Genomic DNA, 18,689 nt, shown 5'->3' on the forward strand with positions numbered 1-18,689 from the left:
TAAAACCATAAATATTGATACCTAATTTCTGAGAAATTGGCTAAAAAGTAGGTATTTCCCAGGTGGCTTGTTGAGCAGCATGCCGTTTGCAGTGTTGAGCGGGATGCGTAGTTCCAGCCACACCTCAGAATCCTCAGGAATCCTGACCTGTACCCTCCAGTGCACCGCTCATACAACCACTGCCTACATACAGGCACACATGTTACAAAACCTCGTCAAGAAAGGCAAAAATAACCTTGGTGCACCCAAAAATAAGTCGGTGAGCAAAATGCCATTACATAAACATGTCTGATAATTAACATTTTAAGTACTCTAAATGATTCAAAAGATGGATGCAGAATCAGCTTGGATGTTGTATGTTTCTCTCCTCAGGTCTTGGTGTTTGTAGATGATTTGAATATGCCAACACTTGATAGTTATGGCGCCCAGCCTTCCATGGAGTTGATTCGCCAGTTCATCGAGCTCCAGGGAGTATTTGATGCCAAGACTCTCACCTGGAAGGTACAATACATTAGCCATGGTGTTATTAGAGTTCATGTCTACCATTTCCCTGTAATGCGTGATGCAAATGGAGTTTGTCTGAGTTCTGGAGAGGCTTATTTTCTTCCTTGTTTGACATCAGCCGTGATGAATAGGCCTAGTCTGTACACATAACCATGATGAATAGGCCTAGTCTGTACACATAATCATGATGAATAGGCCTAGTCTGTACACATAACCGTGATGAATAGGCCTAGTCTGTACACATAACCGTGATGAATAGGCCTAGTCTGTACACATAACCGTGATGAATAGGCCTAGTCTGTACACATAACCGTGATGAATAGGCCTAGTCTGTACACATAACCGTGATGAATAGGCCTAGTCTGTACACATAACCGTGATGAATAGGCCTAGTCTGTACACATAACCGTGATGAATAGGCCTAGTCTGTACACATAACTGTGATGAATAGGCCTAGTCTGTACACATAACCGTGATGAATAGGCCTAGTCTGTACACATAACCGTGATGAATAGGCGTAGTCTGTACACATAACCATGTTCTTGTGCTCTCTATGACTTGTATGCCAGTGTGTTAGCTCCAGGACCCCCCAAATGTATTATTATTGAATTTCTTTACCCCCTTTTTCTCCCCAATTTCGTGGTATCCAATTGCTATCAATTCTTGTCTCATCGCTGCAGCTCCCCAACGGGCTCGGGAGAGGCGAAGGTCGAGTCATGCGTCCTCTGAAACATGACCCGCCAAGCCGCACTGCTTCTTAACACCCGCTCGCTTAACCCGCCGCACCAATGTGTTCGAGGAAACACTGTTCAACTGACTACTGAAGTCAGCTTGCAGGCGCCCGGCCCGCCACAAGGAGTCACTAGAGCGCGATGAGCCAAGGAAAGCCCCCCGGCCAAACCCTCCCCTAACCCGGACGACGCTGGGCCAATTGTGCGCCGCCCTATTGGACTCCCGGTCAGGGCCGGCTGTGACGCCTCAAAACTGTGATACAGTGCCTTAGACCGCTGCGCCACTCGGGAGGCCCCGGGTCTCGCTTAATAATGAATATATACTGTAACAATGATGTTTAAATATCTGTTTCTACAGGGCATCCAGGATGTGACTCTGTGTGCGGCCTGTGCCCCTCTGGGTGGGGGCCGTCAGAACCTCAGCCCCCGACTTCTCAGACACTTCTCTGTTCTGGTGCTGCCACACCCCTCTGGCAACACCATGCAACACATCTTCCAGGTCATTGCCCCTCAGTCTTTAGTGGATTAGCTGCAGTACATGCTATAGGAGTCATATGTGTCTCTGGACTGTGGAGACAGTCAAGTGGCAGCGGTGTTGCTATGTAATATCAAATTAGGGGAGGTCTTGTACCTGAAACCAATGCTTTCTGTCTGCCATATCAACCAGGTCCAACTCGGGAAGTTCTTTGGTATCAGAGATTTCTCCAAGGAGGTGCGTAAATGCAGAGAGGCCTTGGTTTCCGCCTCCATCACTGTCTACAATGAGATGTGTCAACGTATGATGCCCACTCCAGCCAAATACCACTACACATTTAACCTTAGAGACCTGTCCAAGGTAAGACACACATTCTCTTTGGTTTCTCTTCTTTACTGTCTTTTATGATTGTGTGTGTTTAAGATCGTCTACATTACAGTCAGATGGAGAATCACTGATCTACAAGTCACCTTGCACCGCACACAACTACTCATTATGTGATCAAGATGAGTGATTCTGCACCTCCCCTTACTCATTAAACACAGTGATTAGCTTAGGTACGGAGGAGAGAGGTGCTTGACTAGCTGATATGCATTTTGTATTCCCTCTATAGGTGATTCAGGGCCTGATGCAGGCCAGCGACTCTGAGCTGAACTCAGAGGAGGCTGCAGCCTACCTGTTTTCCCACGAGACCTCCAGGGTCTTCCACGACCGCCTGGTCAATGAGCAGGACAGAGAACTGTTCTATCAGATACTGTCCAACGAGCTGCACTGTTATTTCAAGGTACTGGTAGCCTATGTGTCCAGAGAGGTCTCACATGTACACAGTAACTCAACTGCTGAAATGTATACCGTAGACATACTTCAGCTCATTCAGAATGAGTACTTTTTCATTCTACTGTAATCCATTTCTGCCAAGCGTACGTACGTTTTGATTCCTGTGTTACATGTTTTTATATTATTTAGTTTTTACAGTTAGCAGACACTCCTATCCAGAGCGACTTAAAAGTTAGTGCATTCTTCAGATAGATAGGTGGGACAACCAAATACATATGTTTATTAGGTACCATCTAGTACCGGGTCGGACCCCTCTTTGCCTCAAGAACAGCCTGAATTCTTCAGTGTATGGAAACGTTGCTTAATTAGTATCAAGGGTGTGTCAGGAAAACATTCCCCACACCAGTACACCACTGCCACCAGCCTGTACCGTTGACACCAGGCAGGATGGGTCCATGGTCTCATGCTGCTTACACCAAATCCTGACCCTGCCATCAGCATGACGCAACAGGAACTGGGATTCGTTGGACCTGGCGATGTTTTTCCACTCCTCTATAGTCCAGTGTTGGTGATCGTGTGCCTTCTTGTTTTTAGCTGATAGTAGTGAAACCCGGTGTGGTAATCTGCTGTAATAGCCCATCCGTGACAAGGACTGACAAATTGTGCTTTCCAAGATGCCGTTTTGCACACCACTGTTGTACTGCGCCGTTATTTGTCTGTTTGTGGCCTCCCTGTTAGCTTGCATGATTCATCCCATTCTCCTTCGACCTCTCTCATCAATTAGCTGTTTTCGCCCACAGGACTGCTGCTGACTGGATGTTTTTTGTTTGTCGCACCATTCTCGGTAAACCCTAGACACTGTCATGCGTGAAAAGCCCAGGATGCCGGCAGTTTCTGAGATACTGGAACCGGCGCGTCTGGCACCGACGATCATATCACGCTCAAAGTCGCTTAGGTCACTCGTTTTGCCCATTCTAATGTTAATTTGAATAATAACTGAATGCCTCAATGCCTGTCTGCCTGCTTTATATAGCATGCCACGGTCACATGACTCACTGTCTGTAGGAGCTAACCATTTACGTGAACAGGGTTGTGTACCTAATAAACTGGCCACTGAGTGTATAATGACTTTACAGTGACTTTTTTTTGTAACTTGTTTGTGCATGACTGTTAAGGTGTCCTGGCTACCGGAGGAACTGATGAGAGAACCCATAGCATTCGGAGACTTCCTGGATATGAGCATCCCGACTGCTTCTAGGATCTATAAGCACCTGCCAGAGTTTAAGAAGATACAGGCTGTACTGGAGGAGTGTCACGGTAGACATGGAAGAAAAGCCTCCCAGGTACAGTTCACCTTAGCCACACTGAACATTTCTTTACAGTACAGTAAGCTACCAATGTGCAATCTCGATAAGAGTAATGTATTGTGTAAATCTGATGCGTGTGCGTGTGCGTGTGGGTGCGTGTGTGTGTGCGTGTGTGTGTGTGTGTGTGCGTGTGTGTGCGTGTGTGTGTGTGTGTGTGTGTGTGTGTGTGTGTGTGTGTGTGTGTGCGTGTAGTTCCCCATGGTGTTTTTCAGGGAGGCAGTGGAACACATCACTAGAGTCGCCAGGGTTTTCAAATTGAAGGGAGCACACATGATGCTGGTACCTGTCCTGGACACACCTTTCAGACCTCTGCCCTCTGATGTCACTGAGACACTTTGCCTGTATGCTCTCTTTTAGAGTGGGCCGTTCACACCAAGGACGATAACTATAACGATAAATGATAAATAACTGTAAACGTTGGCGAGCATCCACACCAGCGGACCGTTTATCATTCTGCAGTACACCGGTCAATCAACTGATCAACGTATCCTGTGGCAGCTGTAGGCCCAGTAATAAGATGGTAACACAGATCGTTCAGTGCTTCAGGGTGTGTTCATTGTCACAGTGACAACTGCAAATAATACTTCAATGTACATGTAATTAATGTGGCCAACAGTACGCCCATACATGCCCAGTTATTCAGGCAAGCTTACCATGCCCTCTGCCTTCTCTCCTCTCTGAGCAGCCTCGTGCACCTACAGCCAAGAACGCTTCAATAGAACCTGTTTTTGATTGGTTGTCAATGTTTTATTGTCGGAGGGAAAAGGAAAATGGCTCTGAAAGGGATCCAAACGATAGCTCCCGTTGCCATTCTCCACTCTAGTAGTTATCGTTGTAGCGTGGACTCTCCTGTTCACTTGAATTAGAACTGTTTTCATTTTAACAATTTAACAATACTATACTAACTGAACGATAAACCATATAGCTCAATAATATGTTGTTCAGGTTCCCAATGGCTACTGCACCTTCCTGCTATTTGATTCATTGATAAATTGATTGGTTAGTGATAATGACTGACCACTTTGTTCCCTCTGTGTAGATTGGACTGGATGGCACAGGGAAGGAGGAGTGTGTGACTCTGGCCTGTCATGTGTCTGGGAGCCATCTCTACAGGCTGTCTGTCTGCCGGAACTGCAGCTACTCAGACTTCAGAGATGACCTGAAAAGGGTGTTCAGACAGGCCGGGATCCACCGTAAAAACACTGTGCTGCTCATCACTGACTCAGACATCGTCAAGGTCAGGAAGATTAGCTAGCCTGGTTCAGATGTGCTATTATTAGCTAGCCTGGTCCATATCTGTTCCGTACTGTCGTTAGCTAGCCTGGTCCCTAGATTAGTATCGTTAGTAAAAGTAGTCCATTCCATTGATCACCTGTGACATATTTTCTATTTTTTTGTTCAAAGGAGTCAGTCCTTGAGGATCTGAACTGCATTCTGAAATGTGGAGATGTCCCTGGCCTGTTTGACAACGATGAGATTGATTCAATCACTGTGGATCTCAAGTCAACCATGGAGAGCTCTATGGGTGAAAATAGAGAGGAGATGTACTCTTATTTCATAGAGGTACAGGACGGTAGAATTTACACGGTAGATTTGTTGATTTAGGTCATGGTTTAAGAAGAAGCATTTGACCCCATGTAGGCCACGATGCAGACCATGAAGTCTTAACAACTTTTCTTGGTTTGCAAGCAACTTCTTCTTCTTCTTCTTCTTTAGCAAGTTCAGCAGAGACTACACATCGTCCTGGCCCTGAGCCCTGCTGGGATGCGTCTGAGACAGTACTGTTGGGCTCACCCGGCCCTGCTCTCCTGCTGTAACATAGACTGGTACAGCGAGTGGTCTAGAGAGGCTCTGCTGCAGGTAGCCAGCAGCACCTACATCAACTCTGACGACTTTGACTGGCTCGGACAGGTGCAGTAGTTCCCCATTCACCAGATAATAATGAGATTAGCTCTATTTGTATGTGTACTACAATTCAACTTCTATGTGTACATGAAATGTACATGAAATAAACCCAAAACAAAAGAAGGTTAATTTTACATATTGAATGAGGATTAGGTCCAGAATCTGGAACACCAGTTGTCTACCTTTCAGGTCCTGCAGAACAAGGTAGCCAGAGTGTGTGTGGATATTCACTACAGCTCAACCCAGATGGCAGCTCAGTACTTGCAGGAGATGAGAAGGCCCTACTACATTGTGCCCAGCACCTTCATCGAGTACATAGACACCTTCACCAAGATGTGTCGTTCAGAGGGTTCTAAGCTCCATAATGTCAGGTAAAGGCTGGAGGTTGATTTATTGATTGATTGATTTGTTGGTTGTGACTGGAAATTAAGTTTGCTGAGCGGAGAGTAATATTAAATATACTGTATATTGCCTGTTTTTTCCCACAGAGATCGCTTTAGTAATGGACTGTCTATATTATCTGAGGCAACATCTCTAGTCACTGTCATGCAAGAGGAACTGCTAGCTCTGGGTCCACAGATAGAGGAGAAGTCAAAGGTAAATAACAGAAGATTGAATATCAAGATAGGGTGTTCAGATTTTGAGAGAGAGAGACAGAGACAGAGACAGAGAGACTGATTGATTGTGTTTTGAACAGGAAATAGAGATCTTGATGGAAAAACTAAAAGAGGATTCTCAAGCCGTGGAACAAGTCCGAGCCATAGTCAAAATGGAAGAAGAGATGATGATGCAAGAAACACAGATTGTTCATGAATATGCAGAGGTGAGGTGAACATAAATATATTTTGTGAGAGTACTACATACACATACCCTTTGATAAATGTGGTCTCTGTTGACTGTTGACTGTGAGTAACATTTTGTTTATGTAAATAATGTGTTCCCATTGCGTGTTGTAAAACTGTAGGATGCCACGGCAGATTTGAATAAAGTTTTACCTCTGCTGGAGAAAGCAGTTTCAGCTTTAGATGCTCTGGAAAAGAGCGACATTTCAGAAATAAGGCAAGTGAACAAAAACATGCTTAATTCTTCACCTAAGCATGCCTTTTGTTTTCAAGGGGTGGGGGGGGGGGTTACAATATTGTTGTCAAATATACCTGATCAAACATTTTCCAAGTAGAATGAATGATTTGAGGCAACGAATCAATATGCCACACTGTCAATATCTACAGTGGCTTGCGAAAGGATTCACCCCCCATGGCATTTTTCCTATTTTGTAGCCTTACAACCTGGAATTAAAATGGATTTTGGGGGGGGTTGTGTCATTTGATTTACACAACATGCCTACCACTTTGAAGACCTCATCACGCTTGACCTCATCTTTACTAGATGCTGCTCTTCTACTAATCTCACTGCAACTCCCCTCCATGTCTCCGACCACTACTTTGTATCCTTTTCTCTCTCGCTCTCCTCCAACACTACTCACTCTGCCCCTACACAGATGGTAATGCGCCGCCGCAACCTTCGCTCTCTCTCTCCCACTACTCTCTCCTCTTCCATCCTATCATCTCTTCCCTCTGCTCAATCCTTCTCCCTCCAATCTCCTGATTCTGCCTCCTCAACCCTCCTCTCCTCCCTTTCTGCATCCTTTGACTCTCTGCGTCCCCTATCCTCCCGGCCGGCTCGGTCCTCCCCTCCAGCTCCGTGGCTTGATGACTCATTGCGAGCTCACAGAACAGAGCTCCGGGCAGCGGAGCGGAAATGGAAGAAAACTAAACTCCCTGCCGACCTGGCATCTTTTCACTCCCTCCTCTCTACATTTTCTTCATCTGTTTCTGCTGCTAAGGCCACTTTCTACCACTCTAAATTCCAAGCATCTGCCTCTAACCCTAGGAAGCTCTTTGCCACATTCTCCTCCCTGCTGAATCCCCCCAGGTGGCGAATCGCATCATTTTTTTTATACTGGCCCCCCGTGGGAATCGAACCCACAACCCTGGCGTTGCAAACGCCATGCTCTATCAACTGAGCTACATCCCTACCGGCCATTCCCTCCCCTACCCTGGACGACGCTGGGCCAATAATATGTTGTTCAGGTTCCCAATGGCTACTGCACCTTCCTGCTATTTGATTGATTGATAAATTGATTGGTTAGTGATAATGACTGACCACTTTGCTCCCTCTGTGTAGATTGGACTGGATGGCACAGGGAAGGAGGAGTGTGTGACTCTGGCCTGTCATGTGTCTGGGAGCCATCTCTACAGGCTGTCTGTCTGCCGGAACTACAGCTACTCAGACTTCAGAGATGACCTGAAAAGGGTGTTCAGACAGGCCGGGATCCACCGTAAAAACACTGTGCTGCTCATCACTGACTCAGACATCGTCAAGGTCAGGAAGATTAGCTAGCCTGGTTCAGATGTGCTATTATTAGCTAGCCTGGTCCATATCTGTTCCGTACTGTCGTTAGCTAGCCTGGTCCCTAGATTAGTATCGTTAGTAAAAGTAGTCCATTCCATTGATCACCTGTGACATATTTTCTATTTTTTTGTTCAAAGGAGTCAGTCCTTGAGGATCTGAACTGCATTCTGAAATGTGGAGATGTCCCTGGCCTGTTTGACAACGATGAGATTGATTCAATCACTGTGGATCTCAAGTCAACCATGGAGAGCTCTATGGGTGAAAATAGAGAGGAGATGTACTCTTATTTCATAGAGGTACAGGACGGTAGAATTTACACGGTAGATTTGTTGATTTAGGTAATGGTTTAAGAAGAAGCATTTGACCCCATGTAGGCCACGATGCAGACCATGAAGTCTTAACAACTTTTCTTGGTTTGCAAGCAACTTCTTCTTCTTCTTCTTCTTTAGCAAGTTCAGCAGAGACTACACATCGTCCTGGCCCTGAGCCCTGCTGGGATGCGTCTGAGACAGTACTGTTGGGCTCACCCGGCCCTGCTCTCCTGCTGTAACATAGACTGGTACAGCGAGTGGTCTAGAGAGGCTCTGCTGCAGGTAGCCAGCAGCACCTACATCAACTCTGACGACTTTGACTGGCTCGGACAGGTGCAGTAGTTCCCCATTCACCAGATAATAATGAGATTAGCTCTATTTGTATGTGTACTACAATTAAACTTCTATGTGTACATGAAATGTACATGAAATAAACCCAAAACAAAAGAAGGTTAATTTTACATATTGAATGAGGATTAGGTCCAGAATCTGGAACACCAGTTGTCTACCTTTCAGGTCCTGCAGAACAAGGTAGCCAGAGTGTGTGTGGATATTCACTACAGCTCAACCCAGATGGCAGCTCAGTACTTGCAGGAGATGAGAAGGCCCTACTACATTGTGCCCAGCACCTTCATCGAGTACATAGACACCTTCACCAAGATGTGTCGTTCAGAGGGTTCTAAGCTCCATAATGTCAGGTAAAGGCTGGAGGTTGATTTATTGATTGATTGATTTGTTGGTTGTGACTGGAAATTATGTTTGCTGAGCGGAGAGTAATATTAAATATACTTATATAATTGCCTGTTTTTTCCCACAGAGATCGCTTTAGTAATGGACTGTCTATATTATCTGAGGCAACATCTCTAGTCACTGTCATGCAAGAGGAACTGCTAGCTCTGGGTCCACAGATAGAGGAGAAGTCAAAGGTAAATAACAGAAGATTGAATATCAAGATAGGGTGTTCAGATTTTGAGAGAGAGAGACAGAGACAGAGACAGAGACAGAGACAGAGACAGAGAGACTGATTGATTGTGTTTTGGACAGGAAATAGAGATCTTGATGGAAAAACTAAAAGAGGATTCTCAAGCCGTGGAACAAGTCCGAGCCATAGTCAAAATGGAAGAAGAGATGATGATGCAAGAAACACAGATTGTTCATGAATATGCAGAGGTGAGGTGAACATAAATATATGTTGTGAGAGTACTACATACACATACCCTTTGATAAATGTGGTCTCTGTTGACTGTTGACTGTGAGTAACATTTTGTTTATGTAAATAATGTGTTCCCATTGCGTGTTGTAAAACTGTAGGATGCCACGGCAGATTTGAATAAAGTTTTACCTCTGCTGGAGAAAGCAGTTTCAGCTTTAGATGCTCTGGAAAAGAGCGACATTTCAGAAATAAGGCAAGTGGACAAAAACATGCTTAATTCTTCACCTAAGCATGCCTTTTGTTTTCAAGGGGTGGGGGGGGGGGTTACAATATTGTTGTCAAATATACCTGATCAAAACATTTTCCAAGTAGAATTAATGATTTGAGGCAACGAATCAATATGCCACACTGTCAATATCTACAGTGGCTTGCGAAAGGATTCACCCCCCCATGGCATTTTTCCTATTTTGTAGCCTTACAACCTGGAATTAAAATAGATTTTGGGGGGGTTTGTGTCATTTGATTTACACAACATGCCTACCACTTTGAAGATGCAAAATATATTTTATTGTGAAACAAACAAGAAATAAGACAAAAAAACAGAAAACGTGAATTTCCACGTGGGCGAGGATATTGGAAATTTAATCAAAGCCTATTGGATGATAATTTATTTATAATTAGAACAAAGGAATTTATAACTGATTTTTTCCAACATAACATAGGTACAGCGAATCCCCTTATTGTATGGGACACCTTTAAATGTGCCTTTAGAGGCCATGCAATTCAGTACTCATCTCGAAAACAAAAGCAATTTAGGTCAAAAGAGTTTATACTAAGAAAGGAAATAGAAAGTCTAACAGAACAGATAGATGGCAATAAAAACTGTAACATAGAGGCTCAGAATAAATTAGAGGAAAAACAAAAAGAAATGGAGAAATTTATTCAAGAAAGATCAAGTGTAACATATTATAAAAATAAAGCAAACTGGATGGAATATGGGGAAAAATGCACAAAATTCTTTTTTAATCTTCAACATAGGAATGCTACCAAAAAGAACTTAATGAAACTGGTTACAATTGACGGAGTCACCCATGATTCACCAAATGACATTTTGAAGGAAGAAACAAAGTACTTTAAGCATATGTTTTCTTTTCAGTCGCCTCCATCTCCTCTAACTGAAGCTAATTGTAGAGATTTTTTTTCTATTGATAATGTCAAATTAACAGCCACACAGAAAGACTCATGTGAAGGTGAAATTACAGAGGAGGAACTTCTGGATGCAATTAAAGACTTTAAGTCTGGGAAAACTCCAGGGTTGGATGGCATACCAGTCGAGGTATACCAAACCTTTTTGATATACTAAGAGGACCGTTATTAGCATGTTTTAACCACTCCTATGTAAATGGTAGATTATCTGACACTCAAGAAGAAGGACTGATCTCATTATTACTGAAACAGGATACAAGTGGAAAATATAAAGATCCAGTCCATTTACAAAATTGGAGGCCCCTTACACTTCAGTGTTGTGATGCAAAAATCCTAGCAAAATGTATAGCGCATAGAATTAAAAAGGTATTGCCGGATATTATTCATTCTAATCAGACAGGTTTTTTACATGGAAGATACATTGGAGATAATATAAGGCAAGTATTGGAAACATTAGAACACTATGGAAAATATGGGAAACCAGGCCTGCTATTCATAGCAGACTTCGAAAAAGGCATTTGATAAAGTTCGACTGGGGTTTATATATAAATGCCTGGAGCATTTCAATTTTGGAGAATCTCTTATAAAATGGGTCAAAATCATGTATAGTAACCCTAGGTGTAAAATAGTAAATAATGGCTATTTCTCAGAAAGTTTTAAACTGTCAAGAGGAGTGAAACAAGGTTGTCCACTATCGGCATATCTATTTATTGTGGCCATCGAGATGTTAGCGATTAAAATCAGATCTAATAATAATATCAGAGGATTAGAAATAAAGACCTTAAAAACAAAGGTGGCATTGTACGCTGATGATTCATGTTTTTTTTTAAATCCACAACTAGAATCCCTCCACAGCCTCATAGAGGATCTAGATACATTTTCTAACCTCTCTGGATTACAACCAAATTATGACAAATGTACTATATTACGTATTGGATCACTAAAAATAAAATTTTTACATTACCATGTAGTTTACCAATAAAATGGTCTGATGGTGATGTGGATATACTCGGAATACATATCCCAAAGGAAATAAATGATCTCACTTCAATAAATTTTAATAGAAAATTAGCAAAAATAGATAAGATCTTACTACCATGGAAAGGAAAATACCTGTCAATTTGTGGAAAAATCACCCTGATTAACTCATTAGTATTATCACAGTTTACCTATTTGCTTATGGTCTTGCCTACGCCTAGCGAACAGTTTTTTAAATTATATGAGAAAAAAATATTCAATTTTATTTGAACGGCAAGCCAGACAAAATTAAAAGAGCATATTTATATAATGAATATGAATTCGGAGGACAGAAATTATTAAATATTAAAGCATTAGACCTATCACTAAAAGCTTCAGTCTTACAAAAGTTATACTTAAATCCGAACTGGTTCTCAAGCAAATTAGTAAGATTGTCTCACCCAATGTTCAAGAAAGGCCTTTTTCCCTTTATTCAGATTACAACCTCACACTTTCAGTTATTTGAAAAGGAAATAATCTCCCAAATGTCACTATTTCTAAAACAAGCCATAGAAAGTTGGTTGCAATTTCAATTTAATCCTCCAGAAACGACAGAACAAATAATGCAACAAATATTGTGGTTAAATTCAAATATACTAATTGACAAAAAACCTTTATTTTTTGACAGAATGTTTAAAAAAGGTATAATCTTTGTAAATGATATCATCGGTAGGACTGGTGGAGTTATGACGCACATGCAGCTAACAAAAACATATGGAAATGTCTGCTCTACCCAAAATTACAACCAAATAATGGCAGCATTACCGCAAAAATGGAAGAGGAAAGTGGAGGGGGAGAAAGTAAGGAACTTGTCTGTCGGCCTTGCATTAAAGAACATAATTGGTTAAGGAAAACTGTGATAAATAAAAAAATATATCAGTTTCACTTAAGGACCAAAGGATTGACAGCCGTCCCATATAGATTGCAAAATAGTTGGGAAGAGATCTTTGATGTACCGATCCCATGGCATAGTGTTTATGAACTGACACGCAAAACGACACCGGATTCAAAAATTAGAATCTTTCAATTTAAATTATTATATAAAATCCTTGCTACCAATAGAATGTTATTTATATGGGGGATACAATCCTCCCAGCTCTGCAGATTTTGCTGTGAAGAGACGGAATCATTGGACCATTTGTTTTGGTTCTGTCCATTTGTAGCTTGTTTTTGGACACTGGTCCAGGAATGGCTAAAGGATTGCAATATTTACCTGGAACTAACCTTGCAGATAGCATTACTGGGTGATCTGAAAAGTCATAGTCAATCAATCAATAATATAATAATACTTTTAGCAAAGCTGTTTATTTTTAACTCTCAATCTGTAGAAGCAATGAGAATAGAAAGGTTCAGAATTATTGTAAAACATCACAGTACGGTTGAAATATATATGGCAAATAGAAATCCGATATGGATGGTGTTAAGAGATAGATGGGAGGTATTGAATAGAGCTGAAGGATGGGACTAATAACAAATAACAACAAATAATAACAAAGATAGCTAATAATGTAAAGCATACTGTGTCCATAATAAGTATATAGGCTGTATGTTGGGAGCTTTTGGGAAAGAGCACAGTTAGAAAGATATGGCATATAGAAGCAAACCGGATGGACATCATGAAAACGATCGGAGAGGTTGAGAGTAGAAGTAGTTCAGGAGCAAAAAATAAATAAATAATAATAATAATAATAATGATATATATGTATGTATGTATATGTATATATATATGTATATATATAATAGAATTATTGTAAAATTAACTGTGTCCATAAGGTGTAGATAGTAAGTATAGACCGGAAGTAGAGACCTGGGCATTGTTGTTCACTAATTTACTCCAAGTAGGGAAAGGATGGTGGGGTTGAAAAGTAATAAAGGGGAGTATATATATAAAAAAAAAAAAAAAAAAAAAAAAAAAAAATGGGGGATTGGAAGTGATGCAGACAATTACATTGATAGAAGATACAATCTATCTGCAATATTAAGCTGATCCATTCCCCCAATAAAAAAAAAAAAAAAAAAAAAAAAAACAGAACTTGAACGTGCATAACTATTCACCCCCCAAAGTCAATACTTTGTAGAGCCACCTTTTGCAGCAATTACAGCTGCAAGTCTCTTGGGGTATGTCTCTATAAGCTTGGCACATCTAGCCACTGGGATTTTTGCCCATTCTTCAAGGCAAAACTGCTCCATCTCCTTCAAGTTGGATGGGTTCCGCTGGTGTACAGCAATCTTTAAGTCATACCACAGATTCTCAATTGGATTGAGGTCTGGGCTTTGACTAGGCCATTCCAAGTCATTTAAATGTTTCCCTTTAAACCACTTGAGTGTTGCTCTAGCAGTATACTTAGGGTCATTGTCCTGCTGGAAGGTGAACCTCCGTCCCAGTCTCAAATCTCTGGAAGACTGAAACAGGTTTCCCTCAAGAATTTCCCTGTATATAGCACCATCCATCATTCCTTCAATTCTGACCAGTTTCCCAGTCCCTGCCGATGAAAAGCATTCCCACAGCATGATGCTGCCACCACCATACTTCACTGTGGGGATGGTGTTCTCGGCGTGATGAGAGGTGTTGGGTTTGCGCCAGATATAGCGTTTTCCTTGATGGCCAAAAAGCTCAATTTTAGTTTCATCTGACCAGAGTACCTTCTTCCATATGTTTGGGGAGTCTCCCACATGGCTTTTGGCGAACACCAAACGTGTTTGCTTATTTTTTTCTTTAAGCAATGGCTTTTTTCTGGCCACACTTCCGTAAAGGCCAGCTCTGTGGAGTGTACAGCTTAAAGTGGTCCTTTGGACAGATACTCCATTCTCCGCTGTGGAGCTTTGCAGCTCCTTCAGGGTTATCTTTGGTCTCTTTGTTGCCTCTCTGATTAATGCCCTCCTTGCCTGGTCCGTGAGTTTTGGTGGGCGGCCCTCTCCTGACAGTTTTGTTGTGCCATATTCTTTCCATTTTTTAATAATGGATTTAATGGTGCTCCGTGGGATGTTAAAAGTTTCTGATATTTTTTTATAACCCAACCCTGATCTGTACTTATCCACAACTTTGTCCCTGACCTGTTTGGAGAGCTCCTTGGTCTTCATGGTGCCGCTTGCTTGGTGGTGCCCCTTGCTTAGTGGTGTTGCAGACTCTGGGGCCTTTCAGAACAGGTGTATATATACTGAGATCATGTGACAGATCATGTGACACTTAGATTGCACACAGGTGGACTTTAATTAACTAATTATGTGACTTCTGAAGGTAATTGGTTGCGCCAGATCTTATTTAGGGGCTTCATAGCAAAGGGGGCGAATCCATATGCACGCACCATTTTCCAATATTGATTCTTTTGATTTTTTATTAACAAGTTATTTTTTTCATTTCACTTCACCAATTTGGACTATTTTGTGTATGTCCATTACATGAAATCCAAATAAAAATCAATTTAAATGACAGGTTGTAATGCAACAAAATAAGAAAAATGCCAAGTGGGATGAATAGTTTTGCAAGGCACTGTAATACTGAATTAATTATCAGTTGAATGTATTGATACAGATCTCCTGTTCATTCTTTTTATCCAGAGTGTATACCAACCCTCCAGACCTGGTTATGACAGTGATGCATGCAGTCTGCATCCTGCTACAGCAGAAGCCTAACTGGACCACAGCTAAACAGCTGCTAGGAGACCCTGGCTTCCTCAAGAGACTGGTCAGCCTGGACAAAGACAGCCTGCCAGAGAAGGTACAGTATTTAGGCCCCAATCATACCTTGAGATCTGCATGTGTTTGTGCTTATCTTCTAGCTGTATGTTCTCTTGTTTATTATACTTGTCTATAACCATCCGGTGGTCCTGTGTGGCTCATTCGGTACAGCATGGCGCTTGCAAACGCCGAGGGTTGTGTGTTCGATTCCCGCCATGGAAAATGTATGCACAGATCACTGTAGGTCGTTTTGGATAAATGCGTCTGCTAAATGGCATATATTATATTATAATACTGCATGATACTATGTTTGAATTGCTGTAGGTGTTTCTGAAGTTGAGGAGGTATTCTGAGTGTCCTGACTTCAACCCTGCCAAGGTGGGCATGGTGTCTATAGCCTGTCGTTCTCTATGCCTCTGGGTACTGGCTTTGGAGTACTACCATAATGTCTACAAGGTACCGTTTGACTGTTGTAGACCTTTAGTTCTCCAGAAGGAAATATTACATTATTGTTATTTATGTATGCAACAGTGTTATATTGATGTCCTATTTTCCCCAGATAATTGAGCCCAAACAGAAAAAAGTCAACGTGGCTCAAGAAGCATTGGTAAAAGCAGAATCTAATCTGATAAAAAAGCAGAAAAGACTATCGAAGGTAAGATATTTACTGTTAGGCAATACTTAATTCACACAAATGACAAGGGCTAGTTTCTCCGTTCTGTTTATGCTTCATCAGTTAATTGATTGATTGATTAATTGGTTGATGATTCAATGTTCTGTGCCGTCTGTTTAGATCGAGGAGCATCAGAAAGCTTTGGAGGACCGCTACAATGCCAGTGTGTCTGGGAGACAGGAGCTGGGGAGACGTAAAGAGCTGACCACAAACAGAGTGCAGAGAGCTGCTTCACTCATATCAGCCCTGTCTAATGAAAAGGTCCCACAAACAGAGTGCAGAGAGCTGCTTCACTCATATCAGCCCTGTCTAATGAAAAGGTCCCACAAACAGAGTGCAGAGAGCTGCTTCACTCATATCAGCGCTGTCTAATGAAAAGGTCCCACAAACAGAGTGCAGAGAGCTGCTTCACTCATATCAGCCCTGTCTAATGAAAAGGTCCCAACAAACATTTTATATACAGTAGTAAAATATTGATGAATTTCATAAAGCCAGACCGTTATGGGACTTTGGGAGTTAAAATACACCGATTCCGATATTTCTGCCGATACGATGAAAAGTTCACTGTTGTCCTTACAAATTGAGCTCTGAAAGAGATGCAGCCCTACAATGATACTTTGAATGCTGATTTCTTACATGTATTCATTTTCTAAATCATTTGTATCCCTTATTCTCCCCAATTTGTCTCATTGCTGCAACTCCCCAACATGACCCGCCAAGCCGCACTTCTTAACACCCACTCGTTTAACACGGAAGCCAGCTGCACCAATGTGTCGGAGGAAACACCGTTCAACTGACCACCGAAGTCAGCCTGCAGGCACCCGGCCCGCCACAAGGGGCCGCTAGAGCGCAATGAGCCAAGTAAAGCCACCATATGGGACTTCCGGTCACAGTCTGTTGTGACACTTAGACCGCTGCGCCACTCGGGAGGCCACATGTATGCTTTCTGTTGATTTGACCTGCCTGTTTCCCTGTGTATGTCTGTGTGTATCTCCGTGTATCAGGATCGCTGGGAGAAAGCAGTGTGTGACCTGGACAACAAGCTGCAGCACATAGTGGGTGACGTCATGGTTTCCTCAGCGTTCATCACGTACTGTGGACCTCTGACGGCTGACTACCGTAAAGCCATGGTGAAGAAGTGGCTGGACTTCTGCCACAACATGGAGATCCAGGTAATGTGGTCATTTAGCAGGCATTTTTAATCCAAAGCAATTTAGAAAACTGTCAGCATTGAGAGACAGTGACACATAAATGCACTGATCAACGCTCAGTGGTGCAAGTCATCCCTTAATGTTAGTCTCATTTAATTCAGAGCTATAGCTCCGCACAATAGTGGATTCAAAGCGTTCTGGGGCAATATCCGGCTCGAAGGATCATACTGCTCATTCTCATGTGAATGTTCACAGAATATTTCTTAGATGTACAAACAACAACACACACATTTTGTTTTAGCATGTATTGCCTTAATGCCGCAGATGTAACTATTTTCTCATCATTTTAATGATATCGGGAAATCTTATCTCCCTCAGGTGAGACACTGGCAGAACACAGGCCTGCCACCAGATCAGAACTCCACAGAGAATGCTGTGATCGTGAAGAATGGTCCCCACTGGCCCCTGCTGATCGACCCCCAGGGCCAGGCCACCAGGTGGATCTGCTCTATGGAGGGGGTCAGGCTCAGGAAGATGCTGGCCTCAGACCCCAACTATATGAAGACAGTGGAGAGGGCCATTCGCATGGGGGACGCTGTCCTTATTCAGGTACTTGCTTAGGCTACTTAAACCCTTTTGCTCTTTAGGGAGCATTTGACAGATTTCCTCCAGCGGCCTCTGTGTTGATCTCTTATTCAGGTATTGCCTGATAAAATATACAATATAGAATATACAAATTTGATTGATTTTAATTCTACAACTTAGAATCAAAGATTGTGATTCCCAACAGTAACCAGGTTTCCAGCCAACCTTTTCATCCGAGTAAAGTACATGTGAATGGAAATAGCAAATTTGTCTGTAAACTTTCCAAATATCGACTAAACAAAATACGCTAGACAAAGTGGAAACGCTTTTATGCTCAAATATTGATATAATCACCATCATATGGAAGTAAACTTGGAGTCACGCGATGACATGGTGTGTGGTCCTCCCACTACGGTTCAGGAAACCATGCAGTTTATTAGACTACAGATGAAATAAGTTATGATGAACTTCACAGGATGGTGAACGTTCACGGTGATAAGCTTGCTCGTTTCCAATAAATATCCAGGGTCTTATTCTGATCGATGCTTGGCTGCCATTTGACAAATAAAAATAATCTCGCTATTTTGTCCATAATAATTTAATCATGTAGGCCTTTCAAACTCAACCCTAGACCTGGAAGCCAGTTCCACTGAGTGTTTTCATTATTCCCCTCTAATCAGGGACTGATTTAGACCTGGGACACCAGGTGGGTGAAATTAATTATCAGGTAGAACAGAAAACCAG

At 42.2% G+C, this 18,689-nt stretch overlaps 1 protein-coding gene across 1 annotated transcript in view; it reads left to right on the top strand.

Annotated features, from left to right (window-relative positions):
* Positions 1 to 18,689, top strand: part of LOC121544248 (dynein axonemal heavy chain 6) — a 129,822-nt gene that overhangs the window by 84,408 nt on the left and 26,725 nt on the right. The window contains exons 40-62 of the mRNA XM_045209045.1: positions 389 to 501; positions 1,594 to 1,734; positions 1,903 to 2,070; positions 2,324 to 2,494; positions 3,663 to 3,830; positions 4,047 to 4,133; positions 4,894 to 5,091; positions 5,259 to 5,417; positions 5,571 to 5,765; positions 5,949 to 6,130; positions 6,248 to 6,356; positions 6,457 to 6,582; positions 6,724 to 6,822; positions 7,944 to 8,141; positions 8,309 to 8,467; positions 8,621 to 8,815; positions 8,999 to 9,180; positions 15,417 to 15,576; positions 15,861 to 15,992; positions 16,096 to 16,191; positions 16,330 to 16,575; positions 17,214 to 17,381; positions 17,739 to 17,969. Coding sequence (XP_045064980.1) covers positions 389 to 501; positions 1,594 to 1,734; positions 1,903 to 2,070; positions 2,324 to 2,494; positions 3,663 to 3,830; positions 4,047 to 4,133; positions 4,894 to 5,091; positions 5,259 to 5,417; positions 5,571 to 5,765; positions 5,949 to 6,130; positions 6,248 to 6,356; positions 6,457 to 6,582; positions 6,724 to 6,822; positions 7,944 to 8,141; positions 8,309 to 8,467; positions 8,621 to 8,815; positions 8,999 to 9,180; positions 15,417 to 15,576; positions 15,861 to 15,992; positions 16,096 to 16,191; positions 16,330 to 16,575; positions 17,214 to 17,381; positions 17,739 to 17,969 — 3,683 coding nt within the window. The remainder of the gene's footprint in view (positions 1 to 388; positions 502 to 1,593; positions 1,735 to 1,902; positions 2,071 to 2,323; positions 2,495 to 3,662; positions 3,831 to 4,046; positions 4,134 to 4,893; positions 5,092 to 5,258; positions 5,418 to 5,570; positions 5,766 to 5,948; positions 6,131 to 6,247; positions 6,357 to 6,456; positions 6,583 to 6,723; positions 6,823 to 7,943; positions 8,142 to 8,308; positions 8,468 to 8,620; positions 8,816 to 8,998; positions 9,181 to 15,416; positions 15,577 to 15,860; positions 15,993 to 16,095; positions 16,192 to 16,329; positions 16,576 to 17,213; positions 17,382 to 17,738; positions 17,970 to 18,689) is intronic.

This window comes from Coregonus clupeaformis, chromosome 29 (assembly GCF_020615455.1).
Source record: "Coregonus clupeaformis isolate EN_2021a chromosome 29, ASM2061545v1, whole genome shotgun sequence".
NCBI lineage: Eukaryota > Metazoa > Chordata > Actinopteri > Salmoniformes > Salmonidae > Coregonus > Coregonus clupeaformis.